This window comes from Scyliorhinus torazame, chromosome 29 (assembly GCF_047496885.1).
Source record: "Scyliorhinus torazame isolate Kashiwa2021f chromosome 29, sScyTor2.1, whole genome shotgun sequence".
Taxonomy (NCBI): Eukaryota; Metazoa; Chordata; class Chondrichthyes; order Carcharhiniformes; family Scyliorhinidae; genus Scyliorhinus; species Scyliorhinus torazame.
In genome coordinates this window covers 12027632-12054161 of record NC_092735.1, presented here as the reverse complement: position 1 = coordinate 12054161, position 26530 = coordinate 12027632, and the positions used below count along the sequence as shown (strand labels likewise).

The following is a 26530-nucleotide window of genomic DNA, read 5'->3' as shown; positions in this document are numbered from 1 at the left end:
AGTGCGCTCTGTACATAGGGCCCTGTCACAGAGAGAACGCTGTGTACACAGGGCCGTGTCACAGAGAGAGTGCTCTGTACCCAGGGCCCTGTTACAGAGAGAATGCTCTGTACATAGTGTCGTGTCACAGAGAGAGTGCTCTGTGCACAGGGTCCTGTCACAGAGAGAGTGCTCTGTACACAGGGCCCTGACACAGAGAGAGTGCTCTGTACACCGTGTCCTGTCACACAGAGAGTGCTCTGTCCACAGGGTCCTGTCACAGAGAGAGTGCTCTGTACACAGGGCCCTGTCACAGAGAGAGAGCTCTGTACACAGGGCCCTGTCACAGAGAGAGAGCTATGTACACAGGGCCCTGTTACAGAGAGAGTGCTCTGTACACAGTGTCCTGTCACAGAGAGAATGCTCTGTACACAGTGTCCTATCACAGAGAGAGTGCTCTGTACACAGGGCCCTGTCACAGAGAGAGTGCTCTGTACACAGGGCCCTGTCACAGAGAGAGAGCTCTGTCCACTGGGTCCTGTCACACAGAGAGTGCTCAGTCTACAGGGTCTTGTCACATAGAGAGTGCTCTGTACACAGGGCCCTGTTACAGAGAGAGTGCTCTGTACACAGGGCCCTGTTACAGAGAGAGTGCTCTGTACACAGGGCCCTGTTACAGAGAGAGTGCTCTGTACACAGGGCCCTGTTACAGAGAGAGTGCTCTGTACACAGGGTCCTGTCACAGAGAGAATGCTCTGTACACACTGTCCTGTTACAGAGAGAGAGCTCTGTACACAGGGTCCTGTTACAGAGAGAATGCTCTGTACACAGGGCCCTGTTACAGAGAGAGAGCTCTGCACACAAGGTCCTGTTACAGAGAGAATGCTCTGTACACAGGGCCCTGTAACAGAGAGAGTGCTCTGTACACAGTCTCCTGTCACAGAGAGAGAGCTCTGTCTACAGGGTACTGTCACAGAGAGAGAGCTCTGTACACAGGGCCCTGTTACAGAGAGAGAGCTGTGTACACAGGGTCCTATCACAGAGAGAGTGCTCTGTACACAGGGCCCTGTCACAGAGAGAGTGCTCTGTACACAGGGTCCGGTCACAGAGAGAGAACTCTGTCCACAGGGTCTGTCACACAGAGAGAGTGCTCAGTACACAGGGTCCTGTCACAGAGAGAGTGCTCTGTACACAGGGCCCTGTCACAGAGAGAGAGCTCTGTACACAGGGCCCTGTTACAGAGAGAGTGCTCTGTACACAGGGTCCCGTCAGAGAGAGAGAGCTCTCTACACAGGGCCCTGTTACAGAGAGAATGCTCTGTACACAGGGTCCGGTCAGACAGAGAGTGCTCTGTACACAGGGCCCTGTTACAGAGAGAATGCTCTGTACACAGTGTCCTGTCACAGAGAGAATGCTCTGTACACAGTGTCCTGTCACAGAGAAAATGCTCTGTACACAGTGTCCTGTCACAGAGAGAATGCTCTGTACACAGTGTCCTGTCACAGAGAGAATGCTCTGTACACAGTGTCCTGTCACAGAGAGAGTGCTCAGTACACAGGGTCCTTTCACAGAGAGAGAGCTCTGTACACAGGGTCCTGTCATAGAGAGAGTGCTCTGTACACAGGGTCCTGTCACAGAGAGAGTGCTCTGTGCAGTGTCCTGTCACAGAGAGAGTGCTCTGTGCAGTGTCCTGTCACAGAGAGAGTGCTCTGTACACAGTGTCCTGTCACAGAGAGAATGCTCTGTACACAGGGTCCTGTCACAGAGAGTGTGCTCTGTACACAGGGTCCTGTCACAGAGAGAGTGCTCAGTACACAGGGTCTGTCACACAGAGAGAGTGCTCTGTACACAGGGTTCTGTTACAGAGAGAGTGCTCTGTACACAGGGTCCTGTTACAGAGAGAGTGCTCTGTACACACTGTCCTGTTGCAGTGAGAGTGCTCTGTCCACAGGGTCCTGTCACAGAGAGAGTGCTCTGTACACAGGGTCCTGTTACAGAGAGAGTGCTCTGTACACACTGTCCTGTTACAGAGAGAGTGCTCTGTCCACAGGGTCCTGTCACAGAGAGAGTGCTCTGTACACTGGGTCCTGTCACAGAGAGAGCGCTCTGTTCACAAGGTCCTGTTACAGAGAGTGCTCTGTTCACAGTGTCCTGTCACAAAGAGAGAGCTCTGTACACAGGGTCTGTCACACAGAGAGAGTGCTCAGTACACAGGGTCCTGTTACAGAGAGCGTGCTCTGTACACAGGGTCCTGTCACAGAGAGAGAACTCTGTACACAGGGTCTGTCACACAGAGAGAGTGCTCAGTACACAGTGTCCTGTCACAGAGAGCGTGCTTTGTACACAGGGTCCTGTCACAGAGAGAGTGCTCAGTACACAGGGCCCTGTTACAGAGAGAGTGCTCTGTACACCGTGTCCTGTTACAGAGAGAGTGCTCTGTACACAGGGCCCTGTTACAGAGAGAGTGCTCTGTACACAGGGCCTTGACACAGAGAGAGTGCTCTGTGCACCGTGTCCTGTCACACAGAGAGTGCTCTGTACACAGGGCCCTGTTACAGAGAGAGTGCTCTGTACACAGGGCCCTGTTACAGAGAGAGAGTGCTCTGTACACAGGGTCCTGTCACAGAGAGAGTGCTCTGTATACAGGGCCCTGTTACAGAGAGAGTGCTCTGTACACAGGGCCCTGTCACAGAGAGAATGCTCTGTACACAGGGCCCTGTCACAGAGAGAATGCTCTGTACACAGGGTCCTGTTACAGAGAGAGTGCTCTGTACACAGGGTCCTGTTACAGAGAGAGTGCTCTGTACACAGGGTCCTGTTACAGAGAGTGCTCTGTTCACAAGAGTCCTGTTACACAGAGAGTGCTCTGTACACAGGGCCCTGTTACAGAGAGAGAGCTCTGTACACAGGGCCCTGTTACAGAGAGAGTGCTTTGTACACACTGTCCTGTTACAGAGAGAGAGCTCTGTACACAGGGCCCTGTTACAGTGAGAGAGTGCTCTGTACACAGGGCCCTGTTACAGAGAGAGAGTGCTCTGTACACAGGGCCCTGTTACAGAGAGAGAGTGCTCTGTACACACTGTCCTGTTACAGAGAGAGAGCTCTGTACACAGGGCCCTGTTACAGAGAGAGTGCTCTGTACACAGGGCCCTGTTACAGAGAGAGAGTGCTCTGTACACAGGGCCCTGTTACAGAGAGAGAGTGCTCTGTACACAGTGTCCTGTCACAAAGAGAGAGCTCTGTACACAGGGTCTGTCACACAGAGAGAGTGCTCAGTACACAGGGTCCTGTCACAGAGAGCGTGCTCTGTACACAGGGTCCTGTCACAGAGAGAGAACTCTGTACACAGGGTCTGTCACACAGAGAGAGTGCTCAGTACACAGGGTCCTGTCACAGAGAGCGTGCTTTGTACACAGGAACCTGTCACAGAGAGAGTGCTCTGTACACAGGGCCCTGACACAGAGAGAGTGCTCTGTGCACCGTGTCCTGTCACACAGAGAGTGCTCTGTACACAGGGTCCTGTCACAGAGAGAGTGCTCTGTACACAGGGTCTGTCACAGAGAGAGTGCTCTGTACACAGGGTCCTGTCACAGAGAGAATGCTCTGTACACAGTGTGCTGTCACAGAGAGGGTGCTCTGTACACAGGGTCTGTCACAGAGTGCTCTGTACACAGGGTCTGTCACAGAGAGAGTGCTCTGTACACAGGGTCCTGTCACAGAGAGAGTGCTCTCTACACAGGGTCCTGTCACAGAGAGAGTGCTCTGTACACAGGGTCCTGTCACAGAGAGAGTGCTCTGTACACAGGGTCCTGTCACAGAGAGTGCTCTGTACACAGTGTCCTGTCACAGAGAGAGTGCTCTGTACACAGGGTCCTGTCACAGAGAGAGCTCTGTACACAGGGTCCTGTCACAGAGAGAGTGCTCTGTACACAGGGCCCTGTGACAGAGAGAGTGATCTGTTCACCGGCTCCTGGCAGAGAGACATAGCAAACTGTGGTCTATAACTATGCTTCGGGGAACACGGTGGCGCTATGGTTAGCACTGCTGCCTCACGGCGCTGAGGACCCGGGTTCCATCCCGGCCCCTGGTCACTGTCCGTGTGGAGTTTGCACATTCTCCCTGTGTGCATCGGTCTGACCCCCACAATCCTAAAGATGTGCACGCTCGGTTGGTAGGCCACACTAAATTGCCCCTTGATTGGGTACTCTATAGTTAGAAAATAAATAAACAAATAACACTTTGCCCCAGCTGTGTGCTGGTGAACTGCACAACCAGCCTCACCCTGATGGAAACCCCTTATGATGCAGAGATATCAAATGGTCCTGGGGGTGGTACTGCTGAGGGTCTGCGTACCCGAGCTGCTGTTAACGGCCTTTAACATGTGATTGATTCCAACCAGTAGGCAGACAGAACCGGGCCCTCCATCCACGTAGCCGATCCCGCACTGGATGAACTTCAGTCGCTCCGGGGCTGGGGATGTCCACAGAACGCTGCCGTCAACCCCAGATAACACTGCCACCGAGACGTGAAGTTTCAGTGTCGCTGCAAGAAGAGCAAAGGGAAGTCAATGAATCCAACGTTCTACCATATCGTCAGCTCCCCCCCCCCCCCCCCCCCCCCCCGTCATTTACATGGTCTACCGTTCAGCCAGCTTCCCAACATCTCTGGCCCACCCTCACTGCTGGTCCCTCTCCTCCGAATTGCCATTGATCAGGTGTCAGCCTGCATAACAAGCTCTCACAGGTTGTTGTTCCTCAGGAGGGGGGCACAGGTTTGATTCCCAGCTTGGGTCACTGTCTATACGTTGTCTGCACGTTCTCACTGTGTCTCTGTGGGTTTCCTCCGGATGCTCCGGTTTCCTCCCACAAGTCCCGAAAGACGTGCTGTTAGGTGGATTGGACATTCTGAATTCTCCCTCAGTATACCCGAACAGGCGCCGGCCGGAGTGTGGCGACTAGGGGATGTTCACAGTAACATCATTGCAGTGTTAATGTAAGCCTACTTGTGACAATAAAGATTATTATTATCCAGCGGGAGCCATCATGAGTGGGAAACCTGGATGCTTGGCTACTCTCCGCCCTGAGATGCGCGTCAGGTGTCTCACCGCACAGACAGATCCCTGCTCAGCTCCTATTACCAGACAGGTGTCAGTCTCTGTCAAAGCTCCTCTGGAAGCTGATTTCAATTAGTGGAGGGCTCACTGACAACTTTGCAAGGGCAATTAGGGACGGACAATAAAAGCTGGTCCGGACACAATACTCACATCCCAAAAATGAATAAGAATTTTAAAAACATTCTTCCTAACATTTAACTCTTTTCATGTAAAGAAGGTTCCTTCGGTATATTTCAATGTGTATATTTTGCTAATTTGTCCCGCTTCATGTGTCACGAGGGGCCTTCCACTGCTTTTGACCGCAGTATTCAAGCTCATTTAACCTTTTGGCTCAACTCAGTCCTTCACACAGTCATGTCGCCTTATTGTTGTCTTACTAATCCCAGTTCGGTCTTCAACTTAAAGATGTGATTTGACTGGTCAATTGGTCATAAGACCATAAGGCGTAGGAGCAGAAATAGGCCAAGGCCCATCGAATCCTCTCCGCCATTTAATGAGATCATGGCTGATCTGATATAGTCCTTAACTCCACTTTCCCACCTTATCCCCTTGATTCCCTTACTGATTAAAACATTGTCTATCTCAGCCTTGAACATTCGACCCAGCCTCTACAGCTCTCTGCGGTAAAGAATTCCAGATTCACTTCCCTCCGAGAGAAGAAATTCCTCTTCATCCCGGTCTTCAATGGACGACCCCCTTACTCTGAGATTCTGCCCTCTGGTCCTAGACTCCCCACAAGAGGAAACAACCTCTCAGAATCGACCCTGTCAAACCCCCTGAGAATCCGATATGTCTCAATAAGGCTGCCTCTCATCCTTCTAAACTTCAATGAGCACAGGCCCAACCCACTCAACCTCTTCTCATAAGAAAATCCCAATACCCAGGATCAACTTTGTGAATCTTCTCTGGACTTCCTCCCCTTAGATAAGGGGACCAATCTGTTCACAGTATTCCAGGTGTGGTCTAACTGATGCCTTGTATAGTTTTAGCAGAACGTCCCTATTTTTGTATTCCATTCCCTTGGAAATAAAAGCCAAGTTCCATTTGTGTCACGGTCATTAAACCAATCCCAGTAACATGTGCCTTTGCAACAACAACTTGTATTTATCTAATGCCTTTAGTGGAGCTAAATGCCCAAGGTACTTCACAAGAACATCATCAGTACAACCACCGCAGAGGGAGATAACAGGATAGATGATGAAAAGCTTTGTCAAAGAGATGGGCTTTAAGGGGACGAGAGGGGTAGAGAGACAAGTGTTTTTAGGTTTGAGGGAGGGAGTTCCAAAGCATAGGGGCCTAGACTGCTGGAGGAACATCCATCAATGAGAGCAATTAAAATTGGGGATGTGCATGAGGGCAGAACTGGAAGAGCGCAGACACCCTGAGGTCTTGTAGGGCTGCTGGAAACTACAGAAAAGGGAACACCGGGGCGAGATTTGTAAACCGAGGTGACAATTTTAAAATTGAGTGTCACAACCCCCAAGAACCATGGGGAAAACCATTGTTGATCTCCCCATGGGACTCGTAGATGACGGGGTTCCCAGGTAGGGGGCGGACTCCACCCGGGCTGGAGCTCGTTAAAAGCCAGCCCAAGAAGGGGACGCAATTGTTGGTTGTTCCAACAAGGACTGGATTGGGAGAGAGGTACTGCCATGGGCAGAGATTGTACATAGTTTAGTAAATCCTTCTTCCACTACTGCTGGCTTCCTCAAGTTATTAAAGAGGCATCGTCCGACAAGAGCCAAAGTAAGCCTGGGGGTGATGGATGAATCAGACTTGGTGCGAGTTGGGACATGGGCACTTGGGTTTTGAGTGAATGCAGGTTTAAGTCGGTTGGAAGATGGGAAGCCGGCCAGGAGACCACTGGAGCAGCCAAGTCTCGAGGCAATAAATGCACGGATGAGGGTTTGAGGAGAGGCTGAGCTGAGGCTAGGGTGCAGTTGGGCAATGTTACAGAAGTAGAAGTAGGTGATCTTATGGGTCAAGCAGAACAGCAATGGAGCAAATGGTCCAGCTCAGCTTCACGCTGTTGCTTGCCAATGATGGAAATGATGGCTGGGGAACAAGAGATTGTTGCACGGACCTAAGACAATGGTTCGGTCTTCGCAGTATTTAGTTGGAGTTGTATTGCCTTTCTGAGCAAACTAGTGGGAGATCACTGGGAGACACACCGGGAGGGAATGGAGTCTTTGAGATATTGGAAGGCACACCTGGGAAATTCCTTAGAGAAAGCTGAAACCAGAGTATTCACATCTGTAACCCAGCAAGAACGAGCCCTCAGAAAAGGAATGGATTAAAATGTAGGATTGTGTTGGCTTTGGGCCCCGGCCTGGTACGGTGTTATCTGCTTTACGAGGTTATTATGTCCAGTGCATGTTATAAATGGTGACGTAATTTGAATTGATGGAGTGAAGGTGAATGTTCCGGAATGTCCGGATGCTGCCAGGCCTGCAGCAAATGCTCCATCCGTCCCTACATTACCTTGTAGTCGGAGGCCGCCTCTCTGGTCCCGTGTTTTCCCAGTGGAACTGAACGAAACAATCACATCAGAAACTTGATCATCATTGACATCCCAAAGGGTTATCACAGGAGGGAAACCTGTGGGAAAGAAAGAAGCCCGGGATGAATAGGAAGGATTGTTGGAGAGACACAGTAACACAGGAAAGAGCCCAGAATGAGCAACGGCCTCTTAGCCCACGGGGCTGATTCATTTAAAGATGGTTAAATCTTTTGGGCTTTTCCGTCAGTTTATACAAATCCCTTGTTCTTACGTAACGGTGACCACCTCTCAGTCACCTGCTGCAGATACAGTCTCCTCTGGATGAGAGATAGGGAGATCTGTCCTTTACAATTCAAAAGATTTGAGGGATGATATTGGTGTGGTTCAAAATTTGAGCAGGCAGCAGGCAGGACTCTCTCCCTGGTGTCTCCCAAGTTTCTCAGTGATTCTGCTGGCTCCATTGGAACAGTTAAGTAGGCCACAGCCCCTGGATCCTAGTCCACCATTTCATGAGATCATGGCTAATTTGCGGCCCAAACTCCATCTGCTTGCCTTGGTCCCAATATCCCTTTCATCTCTGATGTTTCTCCCAAGTCTCGCCCTCCCTCGTGTTTCCCCCAGTCTCTCATGAACTCCACCCTCCCAATGACACCAGCAGAAGGCCAAATCTATTTTCCAGCAGCAATTCAGAACCAAAATATCAAGACAACCAGGGACGTGTAATATTTATAACGGGGAATTTATAATGGGGAACAAAGAAATGACAGTCCAATTGAATACACACTTTGGTTCTGCCTTCTCAGAGGGCACAAATAACATACCAGAAATGTTGGGGAACACAGGGTTTAGTAAGAGGGAGGAACTGAAGGAAATCAGTATTAGTAGGGAAATGGTTTTGGGGAAATTGATGGGATTGAAGGCTGATAAATCTCCAGGCCTGATAATCTACATTCCAGAGTATTTAAGGAAGAGGCTCTAGAAATAGTGGATGCATTGGTGGTCATCTTCTAAGAATCTATAGACTCTGGAACAGTTGCCGGAGATTGGAGGGTAGCTAATGTAACTCCACTTATTAAAAAGGGAAGAAGAGAGAAAACAGGCCTGACGTCAGTCGTGGGGAAAGATTTAATAGCAGAGCACTTGGAAAGCAGTGGCAGGATCGGCATGGATTTACAAAAGGGAAATCAGGCTTGACAAATCTACTGGAATTCTTGGGGGATGCAACTAGTCGAGTTAACGAGGGGGGGCAGTGGATGTCATATTTAAATTGTTTCAGGGCCTCGACCCTCTCTGTAACCTTCCCCAGCCCTACAACCCTGCAAGATATCTGTGCCCCTCCAATTATGCTTCTCCGATTGCTTCTGCTCCAACATGAGTGGCCATGCTCTCAGCTGCCGAGGTCTTAAGATTTAGAATTCCCTCCTTAAACCTGGTTGCCTTCCTCGATTCTTCTTCTTTCAGATGCTCCTTAAAACTTACCCCTTTCTTGTCTTGATAAATATTGTGACTCGATATCAATTTTTGTATGATTGGCTGCCTGTGAAACATCTTGGCGTGAAAGATGCTATGTAAATGTACATTGTCATTGAATAAGCAAGGTGCTGTTGTTAGAGTTCTTCCTTTTGATTTCCCTTTGTTCCCATTTATTTTTGGTCCCTGGACCCAGAATCGGAATGTGCCTAAAAGCAGTGGACTGAAAGCTGAGTCTGCCTGCTAGTCAGGACAGTGTGCTCCAGCTTTTGTATTTTGGAGAGGAGAAAACAGCCCCGTCACCACCGGGTGAATTTTAGGAACCAGCTTTGAGTGCAACATGGTGGAACAGTGGTTAGCACTGCTGCCTCACGGCGCTGAGGACCCGGGTTTGATCCCGGCCCCGGGTCACTGTCTTTGCGGAGTTTGCACAGTCTCAGTGTCTACGTGGGTCTCACCTCCACAACCCAAAGATTGCAGGATAGGTGGATTGGCCACGTAGAATTTCCCCTTAATTGGGAAAAAAAAATGAATTGGGTACTTTAAATATATTTTTAAAAGTCCAAAAAAAAGGGAACCAACTTTGGAGGAAGTCAATTCGATTGGACGGCTGGCAACCTGTGGATTAGCCAGGGACAGAGATCCCCCTGACAACAGTCAGTGATTGGTTCCTGCGTGATGCTTCTTAGAGAGCCGGGAAGAAGTGTTTAGACCTTGACAGGAGAAGGAACTCTCTCTCACTCTCCCGCTGCTGAAGTAAAGGATTGCTTTATTGTTCTAAAACCAGAGTGCCATCTTAAGTATGTATTTGAAATTATCTTGAATCTACAGAGAAAGTAGAAAGCCTTGCCAGAGAAAACTTTTTCAAGCCTAGAAGGAAGAAGTATCAAAACGAAAGCTTGAGCTCCTGAAAGATACTAACTGGAAACCATCCTAGTGCATCGGAGAACCTTTATCCTTTTTATTTTATCAGCATTTTCTTCCCTCTCCACCACTCTTTCATTTGTGTTGTCTGTGTGTCTGTGGAGTGGGATGGGGAGGGGGGGGGGGGGAAAGAGTTGGAAGGGGGAGGTTGGGAAAGGGGTATTAGGTAGTCATCTACATTTTTGTCAGCTTAATTATATTACTGTTAAATAATAAAAGGTTATTAGTGTTAAAATTACAAACCTGGTGGCTGCAGTTTATTGGGCTCAGCCAAGGTCCTCGGTTTTTTAAAAATAAAATCTAATTGCACTTGTGTTGTGACTCCGGGTCAAGTGAGGCTGAAAGTGGCCACGCACTGGCCCAGGGGGTCGTGACAATGCACATTGTATTTTTTTTTTGTAGCCATTGAGGTGTTGGTTAAAAGGTCTGTCATCCAACGGAATCCAGGACTTTCCATTTCTACACCTGTTTATTTCTAACTTTGATACATCTGATGTGCTGCTCCTCGCTTGAGTGACGCGGCCTTAACGAGCGAGTGTGAGAGGTTGGGTGTGACAAAAGAGTTTGACCGTCTGACTTGCAGGGAGGGTGCACTGCAAAATATATCTCGCAAATCATTAATTTTCTATCTCGACTGCACAGTCTCATCAGGACACATTGAGTGCTGGGCAGTTCATCTTCGGGAGGACTGATAAATTGCAGGGCCTTCTACTCCCAACCCATCTTCCTGATATCCTCTCATCGGATGACAGGGTGTCATTGGCAGATGTGGCAGAGGGGGTGGTATCCCATTAAAACACTGGCTCCATGACAGTGGGAGGAGAAGGGAGGAAAAATTAATAGAAGTAGAAAGAAGTGCTATTTGTTCACAATTCCGGTGCATTTTCCATTCTCTCTGGTGAATCTCTCTGGCCATATGCTATCCCCACTTTACAAGATTGTGGTCTGACCTCAGACAGTGTAGATTTACAAAGGTGATGAAGAGCAGGGTGGCACGGTGGCGGTGGTTAGCACTGCTGCCTCACGGTGCCGAGGACCCGGGTTTGATACCCGGCCTCGGGTCCCTGCCCGTGTGGAGTTTGCACATTCTCCCCGTGTCTGCGTGAGTCTCACCCCCACAACCCAAAGATGTGCAGGGTAGGTGGATTGGTCATGCTGAATTGCCCCTTAATTGGGAAAAAAAGAATAGGGTACACTAAATTTAAATAAATGTTGTTGAAGAGCAGCTGGAGATGCTCAGCTTCCTTTGTGTGTGGACATGCCTGATCTCCGCTCAGCACCTCCTAAATATGGCAGGGCAAAGGTCAGCAGTGCACCCTCGGCGGGATCGTCAGCAGTGCACTGGGACTGCGAGGCGGCGTTCTCCCCCCATCCCACTCTAATAAACAAAGTACGGCTACTATCGCGTTTCCGCCCTCCCAGCACCGCTCACCAGCGGTTTGGCCTAGGCTTCGATTCCATGAGGTCATCAGCGGCTGGCTCCGTGGGCACTGGGTGAAGAACGCACAGATAAGGACGAGGACCATGGAGAAAGCAAGGCTGAGGAGGAAGGCAGCCGTCCGCAGGCAAGGGACGAGAGACCTTCTGGTTTTAATGGTGAACTCATCCGACACCTCGGTTGCACGGACCTCCGCGGAGCTGGTTTCATCCAGCCGCCATTGCTTCACCTTCAGAGCGCGCATTTCGACTGCAGTGTCCACGTCTCCGTCAAACGTGACCTCAATGCTAGCCTCGGTCTGGAGGTTTCCATTCTTCTGGTAGCGGAGATTGCCATCGTCCTCGCTGTCATCACTGTCAGCCTGCCGGAGTGGGTCGTACTCTCCCAGATCGTGAATCTTTTTCCCTGGAAAATGAAGGGTTGTGGAAAATAATGCTCACCAACACTCTGCTCACCTGTAAAAACTTTACAATTTTAACAATTTATATAAATGATTTGGACGAAGGGACTGAAGATATTTTGTTGTTAAATTTGCTGACGACGCAAAGATAGGTAGGAAAGTTAATTATGAAGAGGACGTAAGAAAGGGTCATAGATAATAACAATCTTTATTATTGTCACAAGTAGGCTTACATTGACACTGCAATAAGATCATAAAACCATAAGACATTAGCAGAATTAGGCCACTCGGCCCATCGAATCTGCTCCGCCATTCAATCATGGCTGATATTTTTCTCATCTCCATTCTCCTGCCTTCTCCCCATAACCCCTGATCCCCTTATTGATCAAGAACCTATCTATCTCGATTTGGCCTCCACAGCCTTCTGCGGCAAAGAGTTCCACAGATTTACCACCCCCAGGCTGAAGAAATTCCTCCTCATCTGAGTTTTAAAGGATCGTCCCTTTAGTCTGAGATGGTGTCCTCTGCTTCAAGTTTTTCCTACAAGTGGAAACATCTTCTCCACGTCCACTCTATCCAGGCCTCGCAGTGTCCTGTAAGTTTCTGTAAGATCCCCCCTCATCCTTCTAAACTCCAACAAGTACAGACCCAGAGTCCTCAACCGTTCCTCATACGATAAGGCAGATCAGTAGCATTGTGGAAAGCACAATTGGCTCCAGGGTCCCAGGTTCGATTCCGGCTTGGGTCACTGTCTGTGCGGAGTCTGCACATTCTCCCCATGTGTGCGTGGGTTTCCTCCGGGTGCTCCGGTTTCCTCCCACAGTCCAAAGATGTGCAGGTTAGGTGGATTGGCCATGCTAAATTGTCCTTAGTGTCTAAAATTGCCCTTAGTGTTGGGAGGGGTTACTGGGGATAGAGTGGAGGTGTGGACCTTGGGTAGGGTGCTCTTTCCAAGAGCCGGTGCAGACTCGATTGGCCGAATGGCCTTCTTCTGCACTGTAAATTCTATTAAATTCTATGATAAGCTCTTCATTCCAGGGATCATTCTTGTGAACCTCCTCTGGACCATTTCCAAGGCCAGCACAGGGTCCAGAGGAGGTTCACAAGAATGATCCCAGGAATGAAGTTTCTGTGAAAATCCCCTAGTCGCCACACTCTGGCGCCTGTTCGGGTACATGGAGGGAGAATTCAGAATGTTGAATTCACTAATAAGCACCTCTTTCGGGACTTGCGGGAGGAAACCGGAGCACCCGGAGGAAACCCATGCAGACACGGGGAGAACGTGCAGACTCCACACAGACAGTGACCCAAGCCGGAATCGAACCTGGGACCCTGGCTAGGTTAAGTGAGTGGGAAAAAATATGATGTGGGAAAATGTGAAATTTTCCCTTTTGGCTGGAAGAAATTTTACGAAGCTTTTTATCTAAATGGTGAGAGGTTGCAGAGCTCGGAGGTGTCGAGGTGTTTAGCACAGGGCTAAATCGCTGGCTTTGAAATCAGACCAAGGCAGGCCAGCAGCACGGTTCAATTCCCGTAACAGCCTCCCCGAACAAGCGCCGGAATGTGGCAACTTTGAAGCCTACTTGTGACAATAAGCAATTTTCATTCATCTGGGTGTCCTAGCGCATGAATCACAAAAGGCTAGTAAACATGTACATGTAAACATGTACAGCCATTAATTTAGAAAGCTAATGGAATGCTGTCGTTAATTGTGAGGGGAATTGATTACAAAAGTAGGGAAGTTATGTTTCAGCTTCACAGGGCATTGGTGAGGCTACTTCAGGAGTACTGTGTACAGTATTGGTCTCCTTATTTAAGAAAAGATGTAAATGCGTTGAAAGAAGTTCAGTGAGGATTTACCAGACCAATACCAGGTTGGGCTGGTTGTTTTATGAGGGAAGGTGAGAGAGGTTAGGCTTGCTGCAAATGGGAGTTTAGAAGATGACTTAATCGAAACTGAGGGGTGTTGACAGGATGGATGTGGAGAGGATATTTCCTCTTGTCTGAGAATCCGGGTCACTGTTTAAAAATATGGGGTCGCCCACTTAAGACAGGGGAAAAAGGCAGTGGAAGCAGAATCTCTGAATAATTTTAAGGCTGAGTTAGTTAGATTCTTGATTAACAAGGGGGTGCAAGGTTATCGGGGTGGGCGGGAATGTGGGGTTGAGGTTCCAATCAGATCAGCCGTGGTGTTATTGAAGGCAGAGTAGGCCCGAGGGGCTGAGTGGCCTCCTCCTGCTCCTACCTTATTAGAACACGACTTTTGATTATTTCTGTCGTCCACCCCCCCCCCTCCTCCTCCTCCTCCTCCTCCTCCCCTCACACCTCACAAGTTAGAGCATGTGACTTTCTCCCAGGGATCTTCCAAAGTCCACTGCATGCAGTTGGAGAACTCTTGTGGTGCAGTGGGTCACTGCAGGAAGAGACGGTCCAGCCCCTTGAGTCTGCTCGTCCCTTTTGAAATGAAATGAAAATCGCTTATTGTCACAAGTAGGCTTCAATTAAGTTATTAAACCTGCTTAGTCCCATTCCCCAACTCTTTCCTCACACCGTTGGAGCTTTCTCTCTTCCGAGTATTTATCTTATTCCCTTTTGAACAAGAGTTAGAATTTCATAGAATTTACAGTGCAGAAGGAGGCCATTCAGCCCATCGAGTCTGCACCGGCTCTTGGAAAGAGCACCCTACCCAAGATCCACACCTCCACCCTATCCCCATAACCCAGTAACCCCACCCAACACTAAGGGCAATTTTGGACACTAAGGGCAATTTTGGACACTAAGGGCAATTTATCATGGCCAAGCCACCTAACCTGCACATCTTTGGACTGTGGGAGGAAACCGGAGCACCCGGAGGAAACCCATGTAGACACGGGGAGGATGTGCAGACTCCGCACAGACAGTTGTCACAGAGTCATTGAGGTCTTCAGCACAGGAGAGGCTCTTCGGCCCATCGCATCTGCACCAGTCAAAAACAACCACCATTGTATTCTAATCCCATCTTCCAGCACTTGGCCCATATGCCTTGGCATCACAAGTGCACATCTAAATACTTCATAAATGTTATGAGGGTCTCTGCCTCCACCACCCTTTCAGGCAGCGAGTTCCAGACTCCCACCCCCCTCTGGGTGAAAAGGTTTTCCTCACATCCCCTCTAAACCTCCTGCCCCTTACCGTAAATCTATGCCCACAGTCATTGGCCCCTCCACAAGGGGAAAAGTTTCTTCCTGTCCACTCTATCTATGCCCCTCATAATCTTATCCATCTCAATCATGTCCCACCTCAGTCTCCTCTGCTCCAACGTAAACAACTCCAGTCTATCCGATCTTCATAGTTAAAACTCTCCTGTACGGGCAACATCCTGGTAAATCTCCTCTGCACCCTGTACAGTGCTATCACATCCCTCCTATAATGTGGACTCCAGAACTGCACACAATACTCTAGCTGCGACCTAACCAATGTTTTATACAGTTCCAGCATAACCTCCCTGCTCTTAAAACTCTGTGCCTCGGCTAATAGAGGCAAATATACCATATGCCTCCCTAATCACTGTATCCACCTCCCCTGCTACCTTAAGGGGCCGGTGTACATGCACACCAAGATCCCTCTGATCCTCGGTGCTTCCCAGGGTCATGCCGTTTATCATGTATTCCCTTGTTTGTCCTGCCCATGTGCATTACCTCACATTTATCCGGATTGAATTCCATTTGCCACTGATCAGCTCATCTGACCAGCCCATCTATATCCTCCTGTAATCGAAGGCTATCCTCCTATTTACCAACCAACCAATTTTCATATCATCCACAAACTTACTGACCAACCCTCCGACATTCATATTTAAATCATTTCTATAAACCACAAACAGCAAGGGCCCCAACGCTGATCCGAGCGAGACTCCACTGGACACATGTTTCCCGTTAGAAAAACACCCCTTGGCCATCACTCTCTGCTTCCTGCCATTCAGCCAATTCTGGATCCAATTTGCCAAATTTCTTGGATCCCATGTGCTCTTAACCTTCACTAACAGTCTCCCATGTGGCACCTTACTGAAAACCTTGCTGAAGTCCAAGTGGACTACGTCAAATGCATTTCCCTCATCTACACACGTGGTCACCTCTTCGAAAAAGAATGCAAATGGTATGTTCGCCTTCATAGTGACAGGATTTGTTGTTTTATTGCAATTGTATATGGCAGGGGTTTTCAAACTCAGGGTCATGACCCACAGGTGGGTCGCGGGCACGTTTCATAGAATTTCATAGGCAGCACGATAGCATAGCGGTTAGCGCAATTGCTTCACAGCTCCAGGGTCCCAGGTTCGATTCCCGGCTGGGTCACTGACTGTGCGGAGTCTGCACACTCTCCCCGTGTGTGCGTGGGTTTACTCCGGGTGCTCCGGTTTCCTCCCACAGTCCAAAGATGTGCAGGTTAGGTGGATTGGCCAGGATAAATTGCCCTTAGTGTCCAAAATTGCCCTGTGTTGGTTGAGTGGGGTTACTGGGTTATGGGGATAGGGTGGTGTGGGCTTGGGTAGGGTGCTCTTTCCAAGAGCCGGTGCAGACTCGATGGGCCGAATGGCCTCCTTCTGCACTGTAAATTCTATGAAATTCTATGAACGGCGGCAGCAGAGAGCAGGTCACGCACTCTGTATGCTGATGTCATGTGTTTTGGGCACGAGAGAGATTTGTCCATCTTGCAGCTGCTTGCAGTGCAGGTGTGAGCTCCAGGGCCTCTGGTGAACAACCCATGAAGAAGCCGAAAACAAGAACAAAGCAGCTTAAAGATGACTACATGATGTTTGGGTTATAATTGTGCCGATGCATATCAGGATTCAAAGTTCATGTGTGTTATATGCAGTGAAGCACTGGCTTCTCTTCTCACACTCAGAACTTCAAAGACATTTGAAGACTAAACATGGCATGTTCAAGGACAAACCTCTATTTTTTTCAACGGATGCAGTGAGGTCTTAAATCATCAGCGGAAGTCATGATCAGAAATGAAACACTGAATGACAAAGCAAGTGAGATTGAGGGGACCGGGCAGGCTCACCTGTCATGAAAATGGTGGGTCATGAAGGTCATGGGTCGCAACGGGCGGCCGGCGCGGGTCGCAACGGGCGGCCGGCGCGGGTCGCAACGGGCGGCCGGCGCGGGTCGCAACGGGCGGCCGGCGCGGGTCGCAACGGGCGGCCGGCGCGGGTCGCAACGGGCGGCCGGCGCGGGTCGCAACGGGCAGCCGGCGCGGGTCGCAACGGGCGGTCGGCGCGGGTCGCAACGGGCGGTCGGCGCGGGTCGCAACGGGCGGTCAGCGCGGGTCGCAACGGGCGGTCAACGCGGGTCGCAACGGGCGGTCAGCGCGGGTCGCAACGGGCGGTCAGTGCGGGTCGCAACGGGCGGTCAGCGCGGGTCGCAACGGGCGGTCAGCGTGGGTCGCAACGGGCGGTCAGCGTGGGTCGCAACGGGCAGTCAGCATGGTCGCAACAGTTGGCCATTTGGTAAAAATTGGTCCCGGGCGAAAATTTTGAAAATCACTAGTAGAGGGCATTGGGGAGGCCACACCTGGAATATTGTGAGCAGTTTTGGTGTCCGTATCTGAGGAAGGATGTTCTTGCCGTGGAGGGAGCGCAGCGAAGATTTACCAGACTGATTCCTGGGATGGCGGGACTGTCATATGTGAGGAGAGACTAAATCGGTCAGGATTATATTCAGTGCAGTTTAGAAGAGTGAGAGGGGATCTCATAGAAACTTACAAAATTCTAAAAGGATTAGACAGGGTCGATTCAGAAAGAATGTTTCCGATGGTGGGGGAGTCCAGAACTAGGGGTTCATAGTTTGAGGACAAGGGGTAAATCTTTTAGGACTGAGGTGAGGGGAAATTTCTTCACCCAGAGAGAGTAGTGAATCGGTGGAATTTGCTACCACAAAAAGTATTTGAGGCCAAAATGTGGTGTAATTTCAAGAAGGAATTAGATATAGCTCTTGGGGTTAAAGGGATCAAGGGATATGGGGGAAAAGCAGGATCAGGGTACTGAACGATGATCAGCCATGATCATAATGAATGGCAGAGGAGGCTTGAAGGGCCAAATGGCCTTCTCCTGCTTCTATTTTCTATGTTTCTATGGCACAGCTTGGGGGGGGGGGGGGTTAGACCCATGGAAGTTCCACCATCTGAGGGAAAATGAATTCTCAGCATGGGAATGATAACTGGACTCCTCAGGGATTTTAGCGCGGTCTCTGGTTACAAACTCAACCTGTGAAGAGCAAAATCTTCCCAGTAAACCCCCTTAAGGGCGGAGCGGAGGCGGCGGACACACCTCACCAAGACACGCATGAGCAGGTACTTCCTGGAGGTGGAGAACAAGTGCAAGAGGTGCCAGGAGTCCAGCCAACTACACCCACATGTTCTGGTCCTGCCCCAAGCTCAGGGAATTCTGGATGGCCTTCTTCGAGGCTATGTCCAAAGTGGCGGGGGTTGAGATGGAGCCTTGTCCGTCTGTGGCAGTCATCGGGATGTCAGAGCGTTCAGAGATCTGGACTTGAAAAGAAGCGGAGGCCCTGACCTTCGCCTCACTGATTGCCAGGAGACTTCTGCTAGTGTGGAAGTCGGCAGCACCGCACAAGCCTCGGAATGGCTCCTAGATCGTGCTGAATTCCTGAGGTTAGAAAAATAAAATTTGAAATAAGAGGGTCTGAGCAGAGATTCCGCACCACTTGGCGGAAATTCGCTTTTTCTTTTAAATTTAGAGTACCCAATTATTTTCTTTTCCAATTAAGGGGCAATTTAGATTGCCAATCCACCTACCCTGCACATCTTTGGGTTGTGGGGTGAGACCCATGCAGTCATGGGGAGAATGTGCAAACTTCACACGGACAGTGACCCGGGGCGGGAATCGAATTCAGGTGCTGTGAAGCAACAGTACTAACCACTGTGCTACCGTGCTGCCCACGGCATTCATTGGCCCACGAGGGGCACTTTCTTCTCCCTCGCACTCATTCATTGGCCCACTTGCGAAGCTCTTCACTCCCTCGCATTCATTTACTCATCCACTAGGGGCACATTTTTCTCCCTCGCACTCATTCATTGGCCCCACTAGGGGAGCTCTCTCCCTCGCACCTATTCATTGGCCCAGTAGGGGAGCAATCTTCACCCTCGCACCTATTCATTGGCCCATTAAAGGTGCTCTCTCCTCCTTCGCACCTATTGATTGGCCCACGAGGGGCACTCTCTTCTCCCTCACACTTATTCATTAGCCCAATAAGGGACCTCTCCTCTCCCTCACACCTATTCATTGGCCCAGTCGGGGAGCTCCCTTCTCCTTTGCACCAATTCACTGGCCCACTAAGTGTGGTCCCTTCACCCTTGCACCCATTCATTGGCCTACGCCATAAGACATAGGAGCGGAAGTAACGCCATTCGGCCCATCGAGTCCACTCCACCATTCAATCATGGCTGATTTCAACTCCATTTACCCGCTCTCTCTCCATAGCCCTTAATTCCTCGAGAAATCAAGAATTTATCAACTTCTGTCTTAAAGACACTCAACGTCCCGGCCTCCACTGCCCTCTGTGGCAACAAATTCCACAGACCCACCACTCTCTGGCTGAAGAAATTTCTCCTCATCTCTGTTCTAAAGTGACTCCCTTTTATTCTAAGGCTGTGCCCCCGGGTCCTAGTCTCCCCTGCTAATGGAAACAACTTCCCTACATCCACCCTATCTAAGCCATTCATTATCTTGTAAGTTTCTATTAGATCTCCCCTCAACCTCCTAAACTCCAATGAATATAATCCCAGGATCCTCAGACATTCATCGTATGTTAGGCCTACCATTCCTGGGATCATCCGTGTGAATCTCCGCTGGACTCGCTCCAGTGCCAGTATGTCCTTCCTGAGGTGTGGGGCCCAAAATTGCTCACAGTATTCTAAATGGGGCCTAACTAATGCTTTATAAAGCTTCAGAAGTACATCCCTGCTTTTATATTCCAAGCCTCTTGAGATAAATGACAACATTGCATTTGCTTTCTTAATTACAGACTCACCCTGCAAGTTTACCTTTAGAGAATCCTGGACTAGGACTCCCAAGTCCCTTTGCACTTCAGCATTATGAATTTTGTCACCGTTTAGAAAATAGTCCATGCCTCTATTCTTTTTTCCAAAGTGCAAGACCTCGCACTTGCCCACGTTGAATTTCATCAGCCATTTCTTGGACCACTCCCCTAAACTGTCTAAATCTTCCTGCAGCCTCCCCACCTCCTCCATCCTACCTGCCCCTCCACCTATCTTTGTATCATCGGCAAACTTAGCCAGAATGCCCCCAGTCCCGTCATCTAGATCGTTAATATATAAAGAGAACAGCTGTGGCCCCAACACTGAACCCTGCGGGACACCACTCGTCACCGGTTGCCATTCCGAAAAAGAACCTTTTATCCCAGCTCTCTGCCTTCTGCCTGACAGCCAATCGTCAATCCATGTTAGTACCTTGCCTCAAATACCATGGGCCCTTATTTTACTCAGCAGTCTCCCGTGAGGCACCTGATCAAAGGCCTTTTGGAAGTCAAGATAGATAACATCCATTGGCTCTCCTTGGTCTAACCTATTTGTTATCTCTTCAAAGAACTCTAACAGGTTTGTCAGGCACGATCTCTCCTTACTAAATCCATGCTGACTTGTCCTAATCCGACCCTGCACTTCCAAGAATTTAGAAATCTTATCCTTAACAATGGATTCTAGAATCTTGCCAACAACCGAGGTTAGGCTAATTGGCCTATAATTTTCCATCTTTTTCCTTGTTCCCTTCTTGAACAGGGGGGGTTACAACAGCGATTTTCCAATCCTCTGGGACTTTCCCTGACTCCAGTGACTTTTGAAAGATCATAACTAACGCCTCCACTATTTCTTCAGCTATCTCCTTTAGAACTCTAGGATGTAGCCCACCTGGGCCCGGAGATTTATCAATTTTTAGACCTCTTAGTTTCTCCAGCACTTTCTCCTTTGTGATGGCTACCATATTCAACTCTGCCCCCTGACTCTCCTGAATTGTTGGGATATTACTCATGTCTTCTACTGTGAAGACTGACGCAAAGTACTTATTTAGTTCCTCAGCTATTTCCTCGTCTCCCATCACTAGATTAGCAGCGTCATTTTGGAGCGGCCTAATGTCTACTTTTGCCTCCCGTTTGTTTTTAATGTATTTAAAGAAACTTTTACTATCATTCCTAATGTTACTGGCTAGCCTACCTTCATAATTGATCCTCTCTTTCCTTATTTCTCTCTTTGTTATCCTCTGTTTGTTTTTGTAGCCTTCCCAATCTTCTGACTTCCCACTACTCTTTGCCACATTATAGGCTTTCTCTTTTGCTTTGATGCATTCTCTAACTTCCTTTGTCAGCCATGGCTGCCTAATCCCCCCTCTGATAACCTTTCTTTTCTTTGGGATGAACTTCTGTACTGTGTCCTCAATTACTCCCAGAAACTCCTGCCATTGCTGTTCTACTGTCTTTCCCACTAGGCTCTGCTCCCAGTCGATTTTCGTCAGTTCCTCCCTCATGCCCCTGTAGTTACCTTTATTTAACTGTAACACCTTTACATCTGATTCTCCTTCTTTCTTTCAAATTGGAGATTGAATTCGACCATATTATGATCACTGCCTCCTAAGTGTTCCCTTACTTTAAGATCTTTAATTAAGTCTGGCTCATTACATAACACGAAGTCCAGAATGGCCTGTTCCCTCGTGTGGGCTCCATCACAAGCTGTTCCAAAAAGCCCTCCTGTAAACATTCAATGAATTCCCTTTCCTTGGGTCCACTGGCAGCATTATTTACCCAGTCCACCTGCATATTGAAGTCCCCCATGATCACTGTGACCTTGCCTTTCTGACATGCACTTTCTATTTTGTGGTGCATTTTGTGCCCCTGGTCCTGACCACTGTTAGGAGGCCTGTACATAACTCCCATTATGGTTTTTTTGCCTTTGTGGTTCCTCAACTCTACCCACACAGACTCCACATCATCGGACCCTATGTCGTTTAGTGCTATTGATTTAATTTCATTCCTAATTAACAAGGAGGAGCTTGATGTATTAGCTCACTAGGGTAGCTCTCTTCTACCTTGCACTCATCGATTCACCCAATAGGAGTGCGATTGTCTCCCTCACATCTATTCACTGGCGCACTCGCGGAGCTCTGGACTCCCTGGCACTCATTTACTCACCCACAAGGGGCGCATTCTTCTCACTCGCGCTCATTTACTAGCCCACTAGGGGGAGCTCTCTTCTCCCTCGCATTGATTCATTGGCCCACTAGGGGAGCTCTCTTCTCCCTTGTACTGACTCAATGGCCCACTAGGGGAGCTCTCTTCTCCCTCGCACTGACTCATTGGCCCACTGGGAGAGCTCTCTTCTCCCTCGCACTGATTCATTGGCCCACTGGGGGAGCTCTCTTCTCCCTCGCACTAATTCATTGGCCCACTTGGGGAGCTCTCTTCTCCCTCGCACTCATTCATTGGCTAATTAGGGGTGCTCCCTTCACCCGTGTGCTCATTCATTGGCACACAAAGAGATTTCTTCTCACGCACACATATTTACTGCCCACGAGAGAAGCTCTCTTCTCCTTCGCACCTATTCATTGGCTCAGTAGGGGTGCTGATTTTTCCTTCCCACTTTTTCACTGGCCCACTGGGGGAGCTCTCGTCTCCCTCACATCATTAATTTGCTCACTAGGGGGCCTCTCTTCACCCTCGGAACTATTGGCTCACGAGGGAAACTCTCTTCTTCCTTACAGTCACGGATTGGTGACTGGAAGCCCTATTCTAAATGACTAATTTCTGATTCTGGCTTTTTGATGAGACATGCAGATTTTACTGAGCTGATCAGATGTTTACCAGATATCTCCAGGGTCACACTGGAGTCCCTAAATTGTAATTAACCATTCCCCTGGGGTACTAAGGCCAAGTATAGCACTTCCACAGATAATCCTGCAGGAACCAACATAAGGCAGTACAAACCAAGAATTAAAACTGGCTGAGACATGACTTATTAAACTACCAAATATCCAGAATTTGCAATATTTGGGTCCAGAATTTGCAATATTTGGGGTGTCGGAAGATCCGGGGGCAAAAGTGGGGGCCGATATTCTGGCCTTCTCCTCCCTGGTGGCCCGGAGATGGATCTTGCTGAGATGGAGGGACTCGGGGCCCCCGAAATCAGGAGTGTGGGTCAGCGATATGGTAGAGTTTCTCAGTCTGGAGAAAATCAAGTTTCCTTTAAGAGGATCAATACAGGCATTCGCCCGGAGTTGGCAGCAGTTCATCGATTTCTTTGACAAAAACTGAACAGCAGCAGTAAGGGGGGAAAGGGAAAAGGTGTTGGGGGGGGGGGGGAGGAAAATAGGAGGCACGGTAATGTTAAATAAGGACAGGGAATTTAGTATAAGGGTAATTGGGGATAGGGCGGGAGAAATGGGGTATGTGGTTTATTGTGTGTTGTTATTTTAGGGGGCATTTTGTGCATCGACCCGCACGGTTGTTTTAGAAATGTCAATATGTTAAATTGTGAAAATTACAAATGCTTCAATAAAATCTTTTTTTTTTTTAAATACCAAATAGTAGTTAAGCCTGATATCTAGATTTCCTTTGGGGAAAATTACCAGGGGGTCAATCTTGGAAACCTTAAAGACTGATTCTGGCAGCACGGTGATCCAGTGGTCAGCACCTCTGGCCACAGCACCAGGGATCGATTCTGGTCTTGGTGACTGTGTTAAGTTTGTTCATTCTCCCGGTGTCTGCATAAGTTCCCTGCCAGAGTCCAAAGATTTGCAGGTTTGGTGGGGCTGCAGGTGAGTGGGCCTCAGTAGGGTTCTCTTTCGGAGAGTCAGTTCAGACTCAATAGGCCAAATAGCCTCCTTCTGCATTGTAGATATTCTATGGATTCTCAATAATAATCTTTATCAGTGTCACAAGTAGGCTTATATTAACATTGCAATGAAGTTTCTGTGAAAAGCCCTTAGTTGCCACACTCCGGCGCCTGTTCGGGTACACTGAGGGAGAATTCAGAATGTCCAATTCACCTAACAAGCACTTATTTCAGGACTTGTGGGAAGAAACCAGAGCACCTGGTGGAAACCCACGCAGACAAGGGGAGAATGAGCAGACTCCACACAGTGAGCCAAGCTGGGAATCGAACCCGGGTCCCTAGTGCAGTGAAGCAACAGTGCTAACCACTGTGCCACCCTATCTGACAGCAGAGTGCTGTCTCAAATATCCAGACTTGCCCAATAAAGGAATCAGGTTCCAATATTCGCAAATACTAACCCCCCAATTCAAAGATGATCTTGAATGGGTGTGCCCCTCTGCATTACAACACAATATTCCCAGGCTTCTGATTCTTGCGCCCGTCTAGAACGAGTTTGCAAATTATTTCCCATCTGCCCACCATTACATATGAACTTTTGCAATGCATAAGTTCCCCTTATCAACAGTTCCATCAGAGGCCAGAAACATATTGACCATCAGAACCGGGGGCCTTCAGCTGAGACTGGTGCGCCACTGATGGCTGGAGGATAACATTCACAGTGTGACAGGTTTACACAGCTTCGATTCTTCAATGCAGAAATAACAGAAAATAAAAATTAAACGCGAAAGATTGCGGATGCTGGAAATTTGAAATGAATACAGAAAATGGTGGGTGGGAGGGAAGCTCAGCAAGTCTGGCAATATCGGCGGAGCGAGAAACAGAGTTGGCCTTTCGAGCCCATATGTTTCCCTTTGAGTCCATATGCTTTCTTCAGCACTGCTTCTCCCTCCACAGAGGCTGCCAGACCCGCTGAAATCTGAAATAAAACAGAAATGGTAATGGGGGAAATCTCAGAAACAGAGTCTTTCCAGCCCATATGATTCATTCGAGGTTGTTCTCCCTCCACAGAGGCTGCCAGACCTGCTGAGTGACCCCCTCAAGCATTTTGTTTTTATTGAAACGTGATAATAAAGGCGAGTCATGCGAGCGTGAACTTAAATCTGCATGGTGGTGGTGGTTGAGAGGTAAACATTCAGTGGAGCCGGTTGTCGTTTGCCCGGTGGCAGCCGGCTGACTGGGGTCTCACTTACCGGGAAGCTTCAGCGCCCTGGACAGAGCCGCCGCCATCTTGCGCCTGCTCACCGCGCGCAAGAGCCGCCGGGAGTTGTAGGCCAGCTGGGAAACATTCCGGCCGGCACCACCACTGCGTGTGTGCGCGCAAGGGCCGTTGGGAGCTGGAGGCCAGCTGGGAAACGCTCCGACCAGCCCCCAACCGCGCGTGCGCAAGGCCGAGTTCCCTCCGGACCGCTTTCCAGTTACGCCCCTTCGCTGGCTGGTGTGTCCCAGGGGTTGGTGACGTGGCAAACACGTCGAGGCGCTGAACGGGCTGCTTCGCTCTGGCTCCACTCACCTGATGGAGGAGCTGTGCTCTGAAAGCTAGTGATTCCAAACAAACCTGTTGTATTTTAACCTGGTGTTGTCAGACTTCTGACTGTGCCCACCCCAGTCCAACGCCAGCATCGCCACATTATGGCTACCCTTCGTGACTTTTCACACTTCCCACAAGCTCCCCCCCCCCCCCCCCCCCCCATCTCCATTGTATCCCTTTAACTGGAGTTCCTCATCACTAGAGCCATTCTCGTAAGTCTTATGCTCACTCTTTTCTAAAGCCTTTATGGAATACTCCAGTCAGGCTTACTCTAATTTCCTTGTTTTTTTCTACTCTTAAGGCCCCATTTTATAGAGCGTAGGATCACAAATCCCGGTTGAAGCACTTCTCAGCCTGCCCTTCTCTTCAATAATTTGTGGACATATAGCCCCCCTGCCCCATCTCATCTTGCATCCCCCTTTAGAATTGCATCGGTATTTTATGTTGCCTCTCCTCCAAAATAGGCAGCACGGTAGCATAGTGGTTAGCACAGTTGCTTCACAGCTCCAGGGTCCCAGGTTCTATTCCCAGCTTGGGTCGCTGTCTGTGCGGAGTCTGCACATCCTCCCAGTGTCTGCGTGGGTTTCCTCCGGGTGCTCCGGTTTCCTCCCACAGTCCAAAGATGTGCAGGTTAGGTGGATTGGCCATGATAAATTGCCCTGTTATGGGCGAGGCGTTTTCAGAACCCCAAAATGTATCATAGAGTTCAACCAACCTCCCCCTTTAATGTATTTGTTGCTTTTCCTAGCACACGGTTTGTTCCCTAGGTGTGGGATTACAATTATGGACACGTGGGTTTTTAAACACAAAACACTGTTTATTCCATGAACTCAACTTAACATCTTAAATAAACATTGGATCTCTTAACACCCCTTACTTCAAAGATAACTCCGAAATTATTGCAACAGTAAATAATTCCTCAAAATGTTCCTTCAAACTTCAAAGAGACTTAACACCTTTAAACAAAATCACTTCAGGTTAAAGGCTTTACTATTATGAGTTTAAATCACCCAAATGATCTAGAGATAGTCTTTCATGGCAGAGACCCAGCTCACTGCAAACACAGACACTCCCCAAGCTTTTTTCCTCCAAACTGCAGCTCTCTGGAAACACAGACACACACAAGCTCTTTTTTCAACCTGAAACTAAAAACTGCAAAATGGCTGATCTAAAGCCCAATCCACCCACTCTCTGACATCACTGTTTTCTTAAAGGTACATTGCTTAAACATCCATGTCTTAAAGGTACTCTCACATGACAACCCTTAGTGTTCAAAAAGG

At 49.0% G+C, this 26530-nt stretch overlaps 1 protein-coding gene across 2 annotated transcripts in view; it reads right to left on the bottom strand.

Moving 5' to 3' along the window:
• The window catches only part of LOC140403868 (protein FAM234B-like), a 161485-nt gene extending 136465 nt beyond the window's left edge, over nucleotides 1-25020 (bottom strand). For both annotated transcript variants that reach the window (XM_072492077.1, XM_072492078.1), the window contains exons 1-4: nucleotides 24913-25020; nucleotides 11419-11829; nucleotides 7574-7690; nucleotides 4333-4521 (exon numbers count right to left, since the gene is read on the bottom strand). In XM_072492077.1, coding sequence (XP_072348178.1) covers nucleotides 4333-4521; nucleotides 7574-7690; nucleotides 11419-11829; nucleotides 24913-24949 — 754 coding nt within the window. In that variant the 5' untranslated portion in view covers nucleotides 24950-25020. The remainder of the gene's footprint in view (nucleotides 1-4332; nucleotides 4522-7573; nucleotides 7691-11418; nucleotides 11830-24912) is intronic.
• Between the last annotated feature and the right edge of the window lie 1510 nt (nucleotides 25021-26530).